General features: G+C 34.4%; 1 protein-coding gene across 1 annotated transcript; it reads right to left on the bottom strand.

The window, feature by feature from the left end:
- Window positions 1–355: 355 nt before the first annotated feature.
- si:dkey-185m8.2 (interaptin) lies at window positions 356–9,310 on the bottom strand. Its single transcript, XM_033983396.2, has 3 exons — window positions 9,187–9,310; window positions 6,688–7,515; window positions 356–5,598 (listed from the first exon to the last, which is right to left on the bottom strand). The coding sequence occupies exons 1-3, from the start codon at window positions 9,233–9,235 to the stop codon at window positions 980–982; spliced, it is 5,496 nt and encodes a 1,831-aa protein (XP_033839287.1). The 5' UTR covers window positions 9,236–9,310; the 3' UTR covers window positions 356–979.
- Window positions 9,311–12,369: the final 3,059 nt, after the last annotated feature.

Here is a 12,369-nt window from a genome sequence, read left to right as displayed (position 1 = left end):
TTTAGATGCATGTTTTAGGCTTTGGAACAGATCAAAAGATAGTAAATATAATCACTTACCTGTATTTATTTTTTGGTATTTTTTTCTGAAATTTTTTTTCTCTATTTTTATTTTACTTTTTTGTTTCTTTAAGTAGTTAGTAAGTTTTGTAATAAGTACAAACAAACTATGTTCAAAAACATTCTTCTCTATAATGTTTATGTAGATGTAATTTCTTTATATCAATTTCAGTATAAAAAGACTAGCAAATTTACAGATTAAGTTTTACCTAGACTACATTTGGTCTCAGTTAGATTTGAAAAGATCTTGTTTTTCGTCTGGTAGCCCCTTAAGTTCGTGTCCATCGCTCGCTTGTGTGGTCCAACCATGCGATTGAAATCACTGCACGTTGCTGCTTATTTGCTGTTTTATTTGCTCTGTATGAAAATGAATCATGCATTGAGGCTACATAATTTTATTCATAGATATTTCCATCATAAGGCACATTTTTTACATATTAAAATGAAACCACACAGCCAAACATATTTTAAAGTAAATAATATGTTTCTACGGTGACATGCGCAATTTAAGACGTTTTTCATTTTATGCGTAGAAAACTCAAAAGACCATTTAATATCTAACACTGCCACACCAATGTATTTGTATTGTCACTCGTATGAAATTCATATTTAAAATGAAAGCTAGCACACTCTAATCAATTGAATAGAGCGTGTAAGCCCAACCAATCTGCAGCGGTCTACAAAAACAATCATTTTATCTGGGAACAAAGATGCTAGTGATTTTGACTTGCTTCATCTGAAACTGTCAAATTAATTATTGGATTTTCGCAGTCACAAATTAACAAGATCCTAGTCAATGATGTTAAAGCAGTGTTTTTTTAAACAAATGGTAGCTTTTCAAAATGCTGTTTGGATAAAACCATTTGTAATTGTATGCACTTAGTACCACTGACTTTAAATATTTGCAAAACTGAATTATCTTAAGTCTCGCCTGTTACTACCAAATCGTCTCTTTTGTTTATAGCTTCATTCATTTTCTCAAACAGTTTCGCAATGCTTGAGTTGTTTTTCTTGCTTGTCAATACATGATATCGGCCCTTACATTTCTCAATTAGCTTTCTATGTTCCCCATTTCTTTGTATATGCTGTTCTATGTTTACCCCTAAAGTCTCCCCCCATGTAAATAGCACCATTGCATGCTCCCATATGTCACTCGCGACTAAGTTAACATTATATTCTATGGCTTTTCTGTATGCTTCTGTGCAGGTTAAAAAAACAGGCAATACTACGATGACAATATCAGGCTCGGATTCGCACCAAGTTACTGCATCTCGTATATTTTCACTTGAAGTATTTGTACAATCTTGCCATTTCAATCCTTGTGGTTCAACGATTGATACTTGCCTTCCTGCTATCCCCCCGCTCCAATACCTTAAGTTTAGACCGTTTATTTGGGACATTTCTTCTTCTTTTCCTGTCAGGATACTAACCCCAGATGGTGAACGTGCTGACCAACTTTCTCTTAACATCAAGATAGTCAAATCGCTAGTTTCTTTGTAGTTTTTGGGTTGTTTTGAAAGCCCTGTAAGGTCACTGATAACCTTTACGCTATCTACTTCTTGTTTATTTTGTGTTTCTTTGCTTTCATTTTGTTCCGCTATCTCATGCAGTGTTTCAAAGTGACAGTTGTTGCCTTTTCGAGATGCTAATTCAGCCGTTTTCTGAACCCTATCTTTTCTGCCTATATCCTGGTACATAAATTCAACGTCTTCTTCCTTAGGCGTATAATCTAACCGATTTTGCCTCGTGCTTAACTCTGTCTCTCTTTCTTGCAAACTAACTTCCCATTTATTTAAATTTTCAAACATTTGCCTATACTTTTGGTCTTTATGTTGTAGTTGTTGTTTGAGCGATGCTAATTCTCGGCCCATTTCGTTCAGTTGTTGCGTCGTAAAGCTAACGTGCTCATTTTGTGCATTCAACTGTGATGTCCAGTTGATCAGCTCCTGTTCTTGATTTTTTAAACAAAACTCTTTGTCTTTCAGCTCTTTTCCCTGGTCTTTCAAACCTCTCACTTTCTTTTGCAAATCTTGACCATGAAAATTTAACTCTTTTTGCTTTTCTTCAAGAATTGCTAACATTTTTTCAAATTCACGTTGTTTTTGTTCGATATATTTTTGTCTCTCGCGATCTTTTTCATCAAGTTTGCTTTGTTTTGCTGCCAAAGCTACTTCCCATTGGACTAATTCTTCCTGCTTCAGTTCAAAATTCAACACTTGTTCCTCAATATTATGTTTTTCTTTTTTCCAAATTTCAAATTCTTTAAATTTCTCCTTTAAATCCTGTTTTTCCTCATCATCTTTCTCTAGTTTCTCTGCCAACTCTGCAACTTGCTTTTCAAAGTCCTTTTTTATATTTTCTTTTTCCTTTTGTAGTTGGCTGTTGATTTGACCTAACTCCAAAATCTCTTGTTTATAGTTTTTACAAATTTTGTCAAATTCAGATTCTTTAACTTTAAACTGTTTATCTTTCTCTTCACAATCTTCTTTCAATATTTTACATTTTATTTCAAGCTTTTGCATTTCCTCTGCCATTTTTCCTTCAATTTCCTCAGTTTTCTTTTGACTATTTTCTAAAGTTTCCATAACTTCCATTACTTTTTGTTGCTTTTCTTGTTTCAAACATTTTATAGCTTCATCTTTCTCATTCACAATAATCTCTAATTCTTGAGTTTTTCTTTCTATACTTCTTTCATACTCCTGGATCAAGTTTGTCATCTCTCTCTCCATTTTTTTGGTCAGTTCATTTAGTTCTGCTTTTGTTTGTTCAATTATAAGTCGCATTTGATCACAGTCTTTGTCTTTCTCAGCCAGTTTTTCCACCATTTCTCTTACTTTGCTTCTGTAACCCTCCTCAACCTCTCCATGATTTTTGACACAGTTTTTCAATTTAGAAATTTCTTGGACATAACTCTCTTGCATCTTCATGACTTCCCCGTACTCCTCCTCTTTTAACATGAGTTCATTTTGAATCTGCGCAATTTCATTTGTCAGTTTTTCGACTAATTTCTCATTTTCAAAATTTTTCTCAGTTTTGTTTAAAAGTTTTTGCTTTATCTCATCTATCTCTTTATTTCGAAATTCCAGCTGGATCTCTGCCTCTTTTTTCTGGGTTAGCAAAATCTGTCCCCTTTCATCATCTTTTTTTTGCAGCATTTCTTCAATTTCTTTTAATTTCTCACTGAGCATTTGTATTATTTGTTCTTTCTCAACCAATTTTTGCTCGATCTGTCTCCATTCGTGGTCTTTTGTGTTTTCAAATTCTTCTAGTTTCTTCTCTCCTTCCTTTAAACACTCTGTCAACTTAAATATCTCTTGTTCTCTCTCTTGTAGTTTTACCTGCACACCTGACATACTGTCCTTCTCCTCCATTTGTTTTTGCTTCAATTCTTCAATTTTAGTTCCAAGTTTTTCAATTTCTTCACCTTTTTCTTTCAAAATGTTCTCAATTTCTTTATTTTTCTGATTAATCTCATCAATATATTTGCATTTGAGGTCTTGAATCTCTTTGTCTCTCTCTATAATATGCTGTTCTTTGTATTTTTCAAATTGTGACATGTTTGCATTCAACTCTTCTTCATGCTTTAGACGTAGTGTTACCATCTCTTTTTCTTTTTCTTCTAACATTTTTAAAAATTCCTCCTTAATTTTTTCTATTTCAGTTTTTTGTCTCTTCAAATTATCTTGAATTTCCTTACTTAGTTTAGTAATTTCTTCATCTTTCTTATGTATTTCTTGTTTTTGATTTTCCATAATTGTTTGCTTTTCAATTTCATACTCTTTGGACTTTTCTTTCATTAATTCTGTGTATTTTTCTTCCATTGACGCTAACTCTCTCTGCTTGATTTCCATGTTATCTTTAGCCTCTTTTGTTAACTGCTCTTTTAAGTTTTTGTTTTCTGACATTTTTTCATTCAACTCACTTTGATGTTGCTTTAAAATGTGTTCAGTTTCTTCAAAATGCTGTATCCTCAACATCTCTAGTTTATTGTCCATTTCGCCAAGTTTGTCTTGCATCTCATTGTTCAAAATTAGCTTAACTTCCTCTAACTGCTTCTTATGATGGCCAGCCATCTCATCCATTTTCTTTAGCATATCTTGTTTATTATTTTCAATACTCTCCAACGCTTTCTGCTTTTCATCATTCATCAACTTTCTGTTTTGTACAACCTCTTTTTCCTTTTCACATAACAAAATTTCAATTTTTGATATTTTAACCTCAAAATCTTTTAGGGCAATTTCTTTTTCTTGTTTTATTTTCTCAACATCATCCTCATAGCATTTTTTAGCTTGTTCTAAATCTTCGTTTAACTTTGCCGCTTTCTCCTTCCACTCTGCGCAATCACCCATCGCCATTTTAACATTTTGTTGTAATTTCTGTACTACATTATCACACTCCTTGAATGCCTCCTTGTATTGTCTCTTATCTTGTTCATGCCCGACTGCGATGCGTTCAAGATCAAGTATTTTTGATTGCTGTTCGTCAATTCGTTCATTCAGTTCTTCAGTCTCTCTCTCTTTAATTTCAATTTTAAGAACTGCCTCCTCAGACTCCCGTTTACTTTTGTGCAGCTCGGCCAGTATCCTCTCGTGCTCAACATTCAAATCTATTATTTCTCTTTCTTTCTCTTCTATCATCAGTCTCATCCTTTCTTCCAATTCTTCAATATTCTGGTCAATACTCCTCTTTTCCTCATCCTCCTCCTCTTCTTTTTTCAAATTCCCGGACGATTTTGACTTTTTCTTGCGTTCAAAAAACCACCTCAAACTTTTCATCTCCCTATCCCTCAGTTTTTTAAGCTCCGCCTCTTGCCGTGACATCTTCTCCTGCAGTTCTTTCAAACGTTGGTTGTATTTCTCATTTTTTTGCCTGCTTAGCGTCTTCACTTCCCAAACCAACCCTGAAAAAGCCTCGCATCTATTTGTCGTTGCCAGTTTTTCAACTTTTTCCAGCAATTCCGTTACTTGCGTTGCCTTTTGTAACCCATTTGCATAGCTTATTGCGTGGTATCTGCCTTTACACTTTTTCAATAGCATCTGCAACTCTTTACCCCCCTTTTGAATATGTTTTTCAATACTGACCCCCTCTCGTAGTTGATCACAATGAGTAAATAGTAAAATTGTATATCTCCAAGTGTCCTCACCTAACAGCTCCAAATGATTGCAAATATGGCTTTCTCTAACCGCCGTATCGATTCGTAAAGCTAACAAAAATGCATGAGGACCTGGCGGGCATAAACCAACACTTGTAACTATCTCCCTTTTAACTCGTTCAGGTGTGGCTCCCATGACGCCTCCCTCCCATCCAGGTGTGTCCACTACAGTCACGTGTCGCTGGGAGACGTTGGCCTGCTTACGAACACACTCCTCTGTAACTGTTCCAGCTTGGAATAGGCCAGAATGACCCAAGATGGTGTTCCCGGCGCAGCTCTTTCCGGTCTCTCGCTCCCCCAAAAGAACGAGGCGGATTTCTGGAAGACGCCGAGGGGTTTTAGAGAAGGAGTGGTGGACGTCGGACTCGGAGCACTGCAGATTGTCACCTATGAACAAAAGGTAAAGAAAAGTTATTCATTTCCAGTTATATGCATTTTGAGGACTTTTTCCTATTTAAAAGATATAATATTTTATTTTAAATTAATAATGACCATGGCAACAACTAATTTTTTCATCATTCTGAAACCCATTGATTGGTATTTTCCTCATAAAACTAGCCTACTTATTTTGCATATCATTTTATATTTTTTTATATTCATGTAACATTTATTTTGTTATATGAATATATTAAACAATAAACTACTACATTTCAATATTCTATACACAAATAATTCAAAACAACAAATAAGCTGTGGGGAAAGAAGTACTCAGTTCTGTTACTTATTTACTGTAAAAGTACAGATACTGGAGCAAAAAAATTTACTCAAGTAAAAGTATCACATGAAAAAATCTATTTAGGTAGAAGTATTAAAGTACTCATTTAAAAATGTACTTAAAGAGTATTTTGTGCAGATTTTGGAGCTTTTTTGTGCTCTTTTCAGCAGGTCTCAAACAATAATGAAAAAAACTTGTACTTTTCAGTTCTTTTTAAAAATGTAGTGGAGTAGAAAGTACAGCTACCTTCTCTCAAATGTAGTGAAGTATCATTGTAAAGGATCCACTTTAAAATGTACTTACTGGTAAGTAAAGTACAGATATCTAAAATTTGTACTTAAGTACAGTAAATCACTACTTTCATTTTGTTACATTCCACCACTGCAAATTAATGACGAAAATATGTACCGGTGTTCACTTATATATATCACCCCAAATGTGTGGAACCAATAAAAAGTAAACAGCTACTTTACAATTTAGCAACTATGTACAGTATTCATTTATAAAGCGACGTGTCAACCTTAGGCTCAATTAAACCAGTAACTAAATAGTAGGCTAAAAATAATTTGGTATAATTAACAGGGACGATCCAATTTTGAGACAGCATTTGTATTGCCTAATCACAACTTTTCAGAAATTGACAAGTTAAGTACTGCACTGATCAAGTCTTATTACTATAAAGTGTGTGGTCTAAAAGTAAAGCTACGTCTCAAACAGTAGTGCCTATCATACTTGCATACATAGTCTGTTAAATAACTCACTGATGAGAGCAGTCTTGATGGTCCCTCTTTGTGCCTGGGCCTCCATCTGTCTCTGTCTTTTCCTCCTCTCTCTCGCTCTCCTCGTCCCGTCCACCTCCAGTACTGATAGCACCGCAGCATCCATCCCCAAATGTTTGCACCTCTCTTCTTTCTCCTCCACCATTTCTTTCAACTTCCTGATCAGTTCTTTAACCTGTGTCCCTTCTTTGGTTCGATTCTCAATCACTTGATATCTATTTTTACATTTTTGAAGTAGCTTTTGCAATCCGGGACTAGTTTGAATGCGTTGTTCCATTGACACTAATCCTAATTCATCTCCTCTTGTAAATAGTACTATTGTGTACTCCCAAATGTTTCTTCCAAGTGGCAAAAGATGTTCCCCTATTTCTTTAATGTAATCTTCATTGACAGAAGCACAGGATCTAACCACAAGCAGGATGGCATGAGGTCCTGGGGGGCATAGGGTAATGCTTCGTAAAGTCTCGCGTTTAACCCAATTTGGGGTGCTGTTGAGTGGGTAGTACCATTCCCATCCTGGGGTGTCAACCACTGTTACTTTAATCCCATTCACATCTGCACGTCTTTTGATACATTCTTCAGTTGGTTTTCCAAATTCAAATCCCGCTCCCAAAATGGTGTTCCCGGCCATACTTTTTCCAACACCTTTTCTTCCTAATAGGACCAGCCGGAGATCAGATATAGGAGAAACAGGGCTGTGATTCATTGCGGGACAGGATGAAGGAGATGCAGGGGTGGTCATGATGGATTGTAAACTACAGTCTGTGAAGAAAGGTAGAAGGAGTTCCTCAGTGCAGTGGACTGGGTAAGCTGAGAAAGACAAAACAGAAATCATCAATTATTATCACTTCTATTAAATACTATATAAATAGATCATACATTTCAAAGCTTCAACAGTGTATAGATTATTCTAAAATAAATATAATCCCATTAAACCTATAATGGAAAAGTAGCAAGGCCTGTAATAACTAACTTTGGAAGTCATGGATTTCAGTTTCCTCTTTATAAGCACAATTTTGAGCACTTAATTTAATAATGTAATTTTTAATAGTTTTGAACAACAGTACTAATTTTTCATTTTACATGTACAAGTATGATTCTTGTTAAATTTATTGTGGGGGTCATGAATGGTCATGGATAAAAAACAATGATTATTTTTATTTTATTTTTTTGTAACCCAGTTACAACAAGCAATCCATCAGATATCGCTAAAATGTTGAGAAGTGATGAATGTACTGTAAAATTAGTGCAATATAATTATAGACCCTTTTTTGAGAGATTACGCTGCAAGCTTTTTTTTGGCAGCTTTTTGACAGCTTTATTATTATAGTCAGTATACTATATATATTGAGATGTATCTTTAGACAAAACACCCCCTCGCCTCAAAATCAAGGTTTAAAAGCCATCAACTACCAGCTACGACTAATGATGAAAGGCTTTTTAAAATGAACCTAATATGGGAAGAATACATACATTGAGAAACTGAAACTTTAACACAATGATAGGAATATACTGATGTGCAGTCAATAAACTGTGATGCCAATCCTGTATTTTTGTAGTGCTGAAATTGTTGATGGCTGTGAAGTTTTTGGCTACATACAGGTTTGAAGTTTTGAATAAAAGTGAGCAAAACATACAAGGACATTTTACCTAATAACTTGTTTATCTGTAAACTCTTTTTTAAAAGGCCACAAATTTATTATAATCTTTGTTGTTAAATAAATGGCATGTCCAATGCCATTTGAGGGTAAAACAGCACAGATGTAGTGCTTAATAACCAACTTCACCGGTTAATTAAACATTAAATTATTTTTAAAAGATTGGAAAACCAAGGCTGGTACTTCTGTTGATTGTTTTTTTTTTTTTTTTTTTTTTTTTTTTTTGCAAATTAAATTAAATTGGGGAGCACATGGCTTTGTGGAGTTAACAACTTTTGCTTTTATAAAAAAAAAACCCTGAATGAATTATTTCTATGGTAAGGCAATGTGTAGGGAAATTTGTCCTCTGCATTTGATTCATTCTATACAGTCACTATTGCAGCTTAACAAGAGCAGTGGACCCAATCCCCTGATTTGGAGTGTGCTTGCTTGGTCAGAAGTACCTTAGCTGGAGGATTAGTGTACATATCACAACTACTGTAAAAAACAGTAATGTTAGTAGTTAGTTATATAACAGCTGACTAATGAATACTCGCTTGATTAGTAACGTTAGCAACAGTTAAATTATTTGAAAGCAATAGCCAAGGATGGTTCACCAACATAAACACTCAAATGGTAAACTAATAAAAACTTTAAAAATTAGGCAGGTTATTCAAATGTAGTATGTGATATGTAATATGGCTATACTGAGGTAGAGCAATACCTTACCAAGAATGAACACACCTCAACATTCTTCGCAAAACACAAAAAAATGTTCAAAACTGTAAGAAATTTTAGATAGGACATTCACAGTAATGAGCAAGTGCAAACTGAACAAACTTACCTTCATTTGTGTCCGTGCCGTGGCCTAAGCTGCTACTATCTGCCTCCATCACCTCTGTCCTTCCTCCTTTTTTAGCTTCCTCTTTCTACTTCCCGTTTCTCTTTGTAAAGCAAGTATTTCTACACTAGAGTAGTGTCAGATGCAAACTGTTTCAAATTCAAAAACTATATGAAAACTAGAGATGTTTTAGTCACATGATTAACTGTGGTTTTCCTCATTTCACTTGACAGGAAGTGTAAGGGTATGCCACCGAGAGGGTTTGAAAAACATAATCAGACTTTTAGATTCAACGCTATTGTCATTACACTTGTGCACAAGGCAAGTACAATGCAACAAAACACACACACACGCACACACACACACACACACACATATATATATATATATATATATATATATATATATATATATATATACACACACACACACCCTATGGTTATATATGCAAAACAAGCTTAACTTAAATTATCCATTCAGTTGAGTGACATTAGAGGATCATAAATGCAGCACAGTTTGATGTCGGTGGTAGACTTACATAACGTGCCTTGACACTGAAATTGTGGTGAGGTGTGACTATTTCCACTTCCTCTCAAAAACCTACTTAGACCTGTTTCATCTGAGTACAAAGTGTACATTTTGTAGTTTATGTATGCATTTATTCATTCATTTCCAAAAACAGAAAAAGTCTTGGCTTGCAGTTTAATCTTAGTGTAGTAATATTTCCAAAAGCCAAATTTGTTTTACTGCTATCAAAATATATTATTATTATTATTATAATTCCATCCCCTCTTGATAAAATCCACTGTACATTATTTCTTTCTGTGTGGAGTTTTGCATGTTTCTCCCCGTGTCTGGATGGGTTTCCTCCGGGTACTTCGGTTTCCCCCATCAACCAAAACATGAACGCCCTTCGAGACAACTTTTGTTGTGATTTTGGGCATTACAAAAATAAAATGAATTGAATTCAAATGAATTATTATCATTGCTAATATCTTTAGAAAATGGTAACTTTAATTTTTTTTTTTTTTTTGCTCTTGAAGTCTTCATATCAAAATCTGTTAAAAAAAATGTATCATAATTTTCTTCATTATATGCCATTTTTTCCTAGGTGTTATCCAGCACCCAACTAGTAGAAAAAAAATAATGTAGGTATTAAGGTGTGTTATTGGTGTATTGACCTTTTTCTGCCCTGCCCACTTTTGCCTCTGAATGCTTCTAAACCACGCTTTCTTTGTGGTGGTACTCCCGGAAACTGCAGCAGTCACTGGAGGCAGCACACACTCAGTTTGTGACCAGACCACTACAAATTTACCTAGTTTGCACTAACATAAAATAATGACAGTAGATAATGCTATTAAAAGACCATGTAGTAGCAAACAAAAGTAAATTTAGTGTTTAGTCCCACTTTAAAGACACATTTAAATAGCTCTGAATGGACTTTTTGTTAGTCCTTAGTCATTGCTGTCGCTGCGGTAACAGTTACATGGTACAACCTGTCCATTTCTGCACATAAATAACTATGATTCACTCTTTCCAGCAGCTGTCCTCTGACTTTTCTAAAAGCAGTCATTGTTTATGGAATAGCCTGTATTAATTCAGACCTATTCACTCCATAGAACTGTATGTCTAAATGTTCACTGCTTATTACCGTGATGGACTAGTTGGTAATGTGCTTTTTGTACATGTCAAATGAATTACTCCTTATTAGGCTCCCTGCAGTGCTAGCACTTTTCTGCAGTGTACGAAATATGAATAAAAATGTATTTTTTTAATATCCTCTGTCAATGTTCATCATGTACATTCAATCATGTGTTGCTGTCTTAAAGAAATGTCAATTACATTTTATTAATTAGATGGACAAAATAAATTTTAAAATGGAGCTATCAGAGGTTTTTAGCTGGGGGTAGGCAGTACTCACCTATAGAATTATTTTTGTACAAAAGTTAGACATAGGCGGTGTTCATACTAGTAAAACTAAGGGAAAGGGTATATTTATTTTTATACCACAAAACATATTTTTTTACACAACAGAATTTAATTTTCTGCATAAAATATTGGTAGCTTATTTAATGTTACCACATGTTACCACATGGCATTATGCTAGTCCTGATAAAGCTCAAGTTTCCATGTTGCTATATAAGTTTAATAACATACTTATCACTGTGTTTTTGTAAGCTATTGGCTTAGTAGTTTTAGCTTAGAACCTCCTTTATTTAGTCATCATTTAGGCTCTTTTAACATTTTACAATTGTCGGAATTCTTGAAAATTCTCAACTTTAAATGAAAAGTTTGAGAATCAGTGGTCTACTATATATGGTCATTTAATGTTATCAACTTATGGAAGATTGTAAAGATTTTTTTCCTTGAAGTCAACAGTACACTTGCGATTATTATGTTGGTATGTGACTATATTTAATTGGTATTGATTGGTTTATAAAGAACATTTTACCCTCCTATTCTCCTGACTCACATTTTTCTCTTTGGCCTTGTCCACTGTCACTAAAAGAGTAGATTGTGATAAAGGAAAGATATTGCCAGACCAATTGAATGGAAGTGGACTGGCCATAGTTGGAAATAACAGCAATACAATCTCGGAGTAAATTAGTTTTTGGACAAATGGCCCTCAGAGAAAACTTGTTGAATGAACTTTCTATTTCTTATTGATTTATACTTGAGCTATACTACATGGGCTTGGACAAGGTTTTGCTATCCTTGTACACTGTGTTATGTCCTATTGACTTAAGCATCACTAAAAGAAGACAAAACTATCCACTCAATACAGAATAATAATATCCATCTTGAACTATGTAACATTTCTCAATAGGGATGTTATTGTTTTGCCTGAAATGTTACTCAGTATGGTATTCAACCTGTCCATCTTCTTGGAGACAAGCAGGCCAAATTACATGTCAGATCCGTGGAGAGGGAACCCCATTCACAATAAAAGTGTTTTTCAATGATTTTCAAGATATTTTTGAGCAATAAAAACACCTATTCAAGAAATGCAAAATAGATCAGCTTAATGCCATACTTTGGAACATTGTAGGCACAGCAATAAGATCTCCAAGGAGACAAATATGTGGCAGACTCCCCCCTCCCCCATTTAAAGTACACCTTTAAATGTTAAATTATTGGTTATTTTCATATATTTTTAAATGTATTGTCATACTCCCATTTAGAAGA

Source organism: Periophthalmus magnuspinnatus, chromosome 18 (assembly GCF_009829125.3).
Source record: "Periophthalmus magnuspinnatus isolate fPerMag1 chromosome 18, fPerMag1.2.pri, whole genome shotgun sequence".
NCBI lineage: Eukaryota > Metazoa > Chordata > Actinopteri > Gobiiformes > Gobiidae > Periophthalmus > Periophthalmus magnuspinnatus.
This window is presented reverse-complemented; position numbering and strand designations above follow the sequence as displayed.

Excerpts from the sequence above, each read along its gene's own strand:
- si:dkey-185m8.2 (XM_033983396.2), bottom strand. The coding sequence starts at position 9,235 with ATGGAGGCAGATAGTAGCAGCTTAGGCCACGGCACGGACACAAATGAA. Across the intron at positions 7,516-9,186 it reads CGGCACGGACACAAATGAAG|CTTACCCAGTCCACTGCACT; the intron begins GTAAGTTTGTTC and ends TGTCTTTCTCAG. Across the intron at positions 5,599-6,687 it reads CATCAAGACTGCTCTCATCA|GTGACAATCTGCAGTGCTCC; the intron begins GTGAGTTATTTA and ends TTTTGTTCATAG.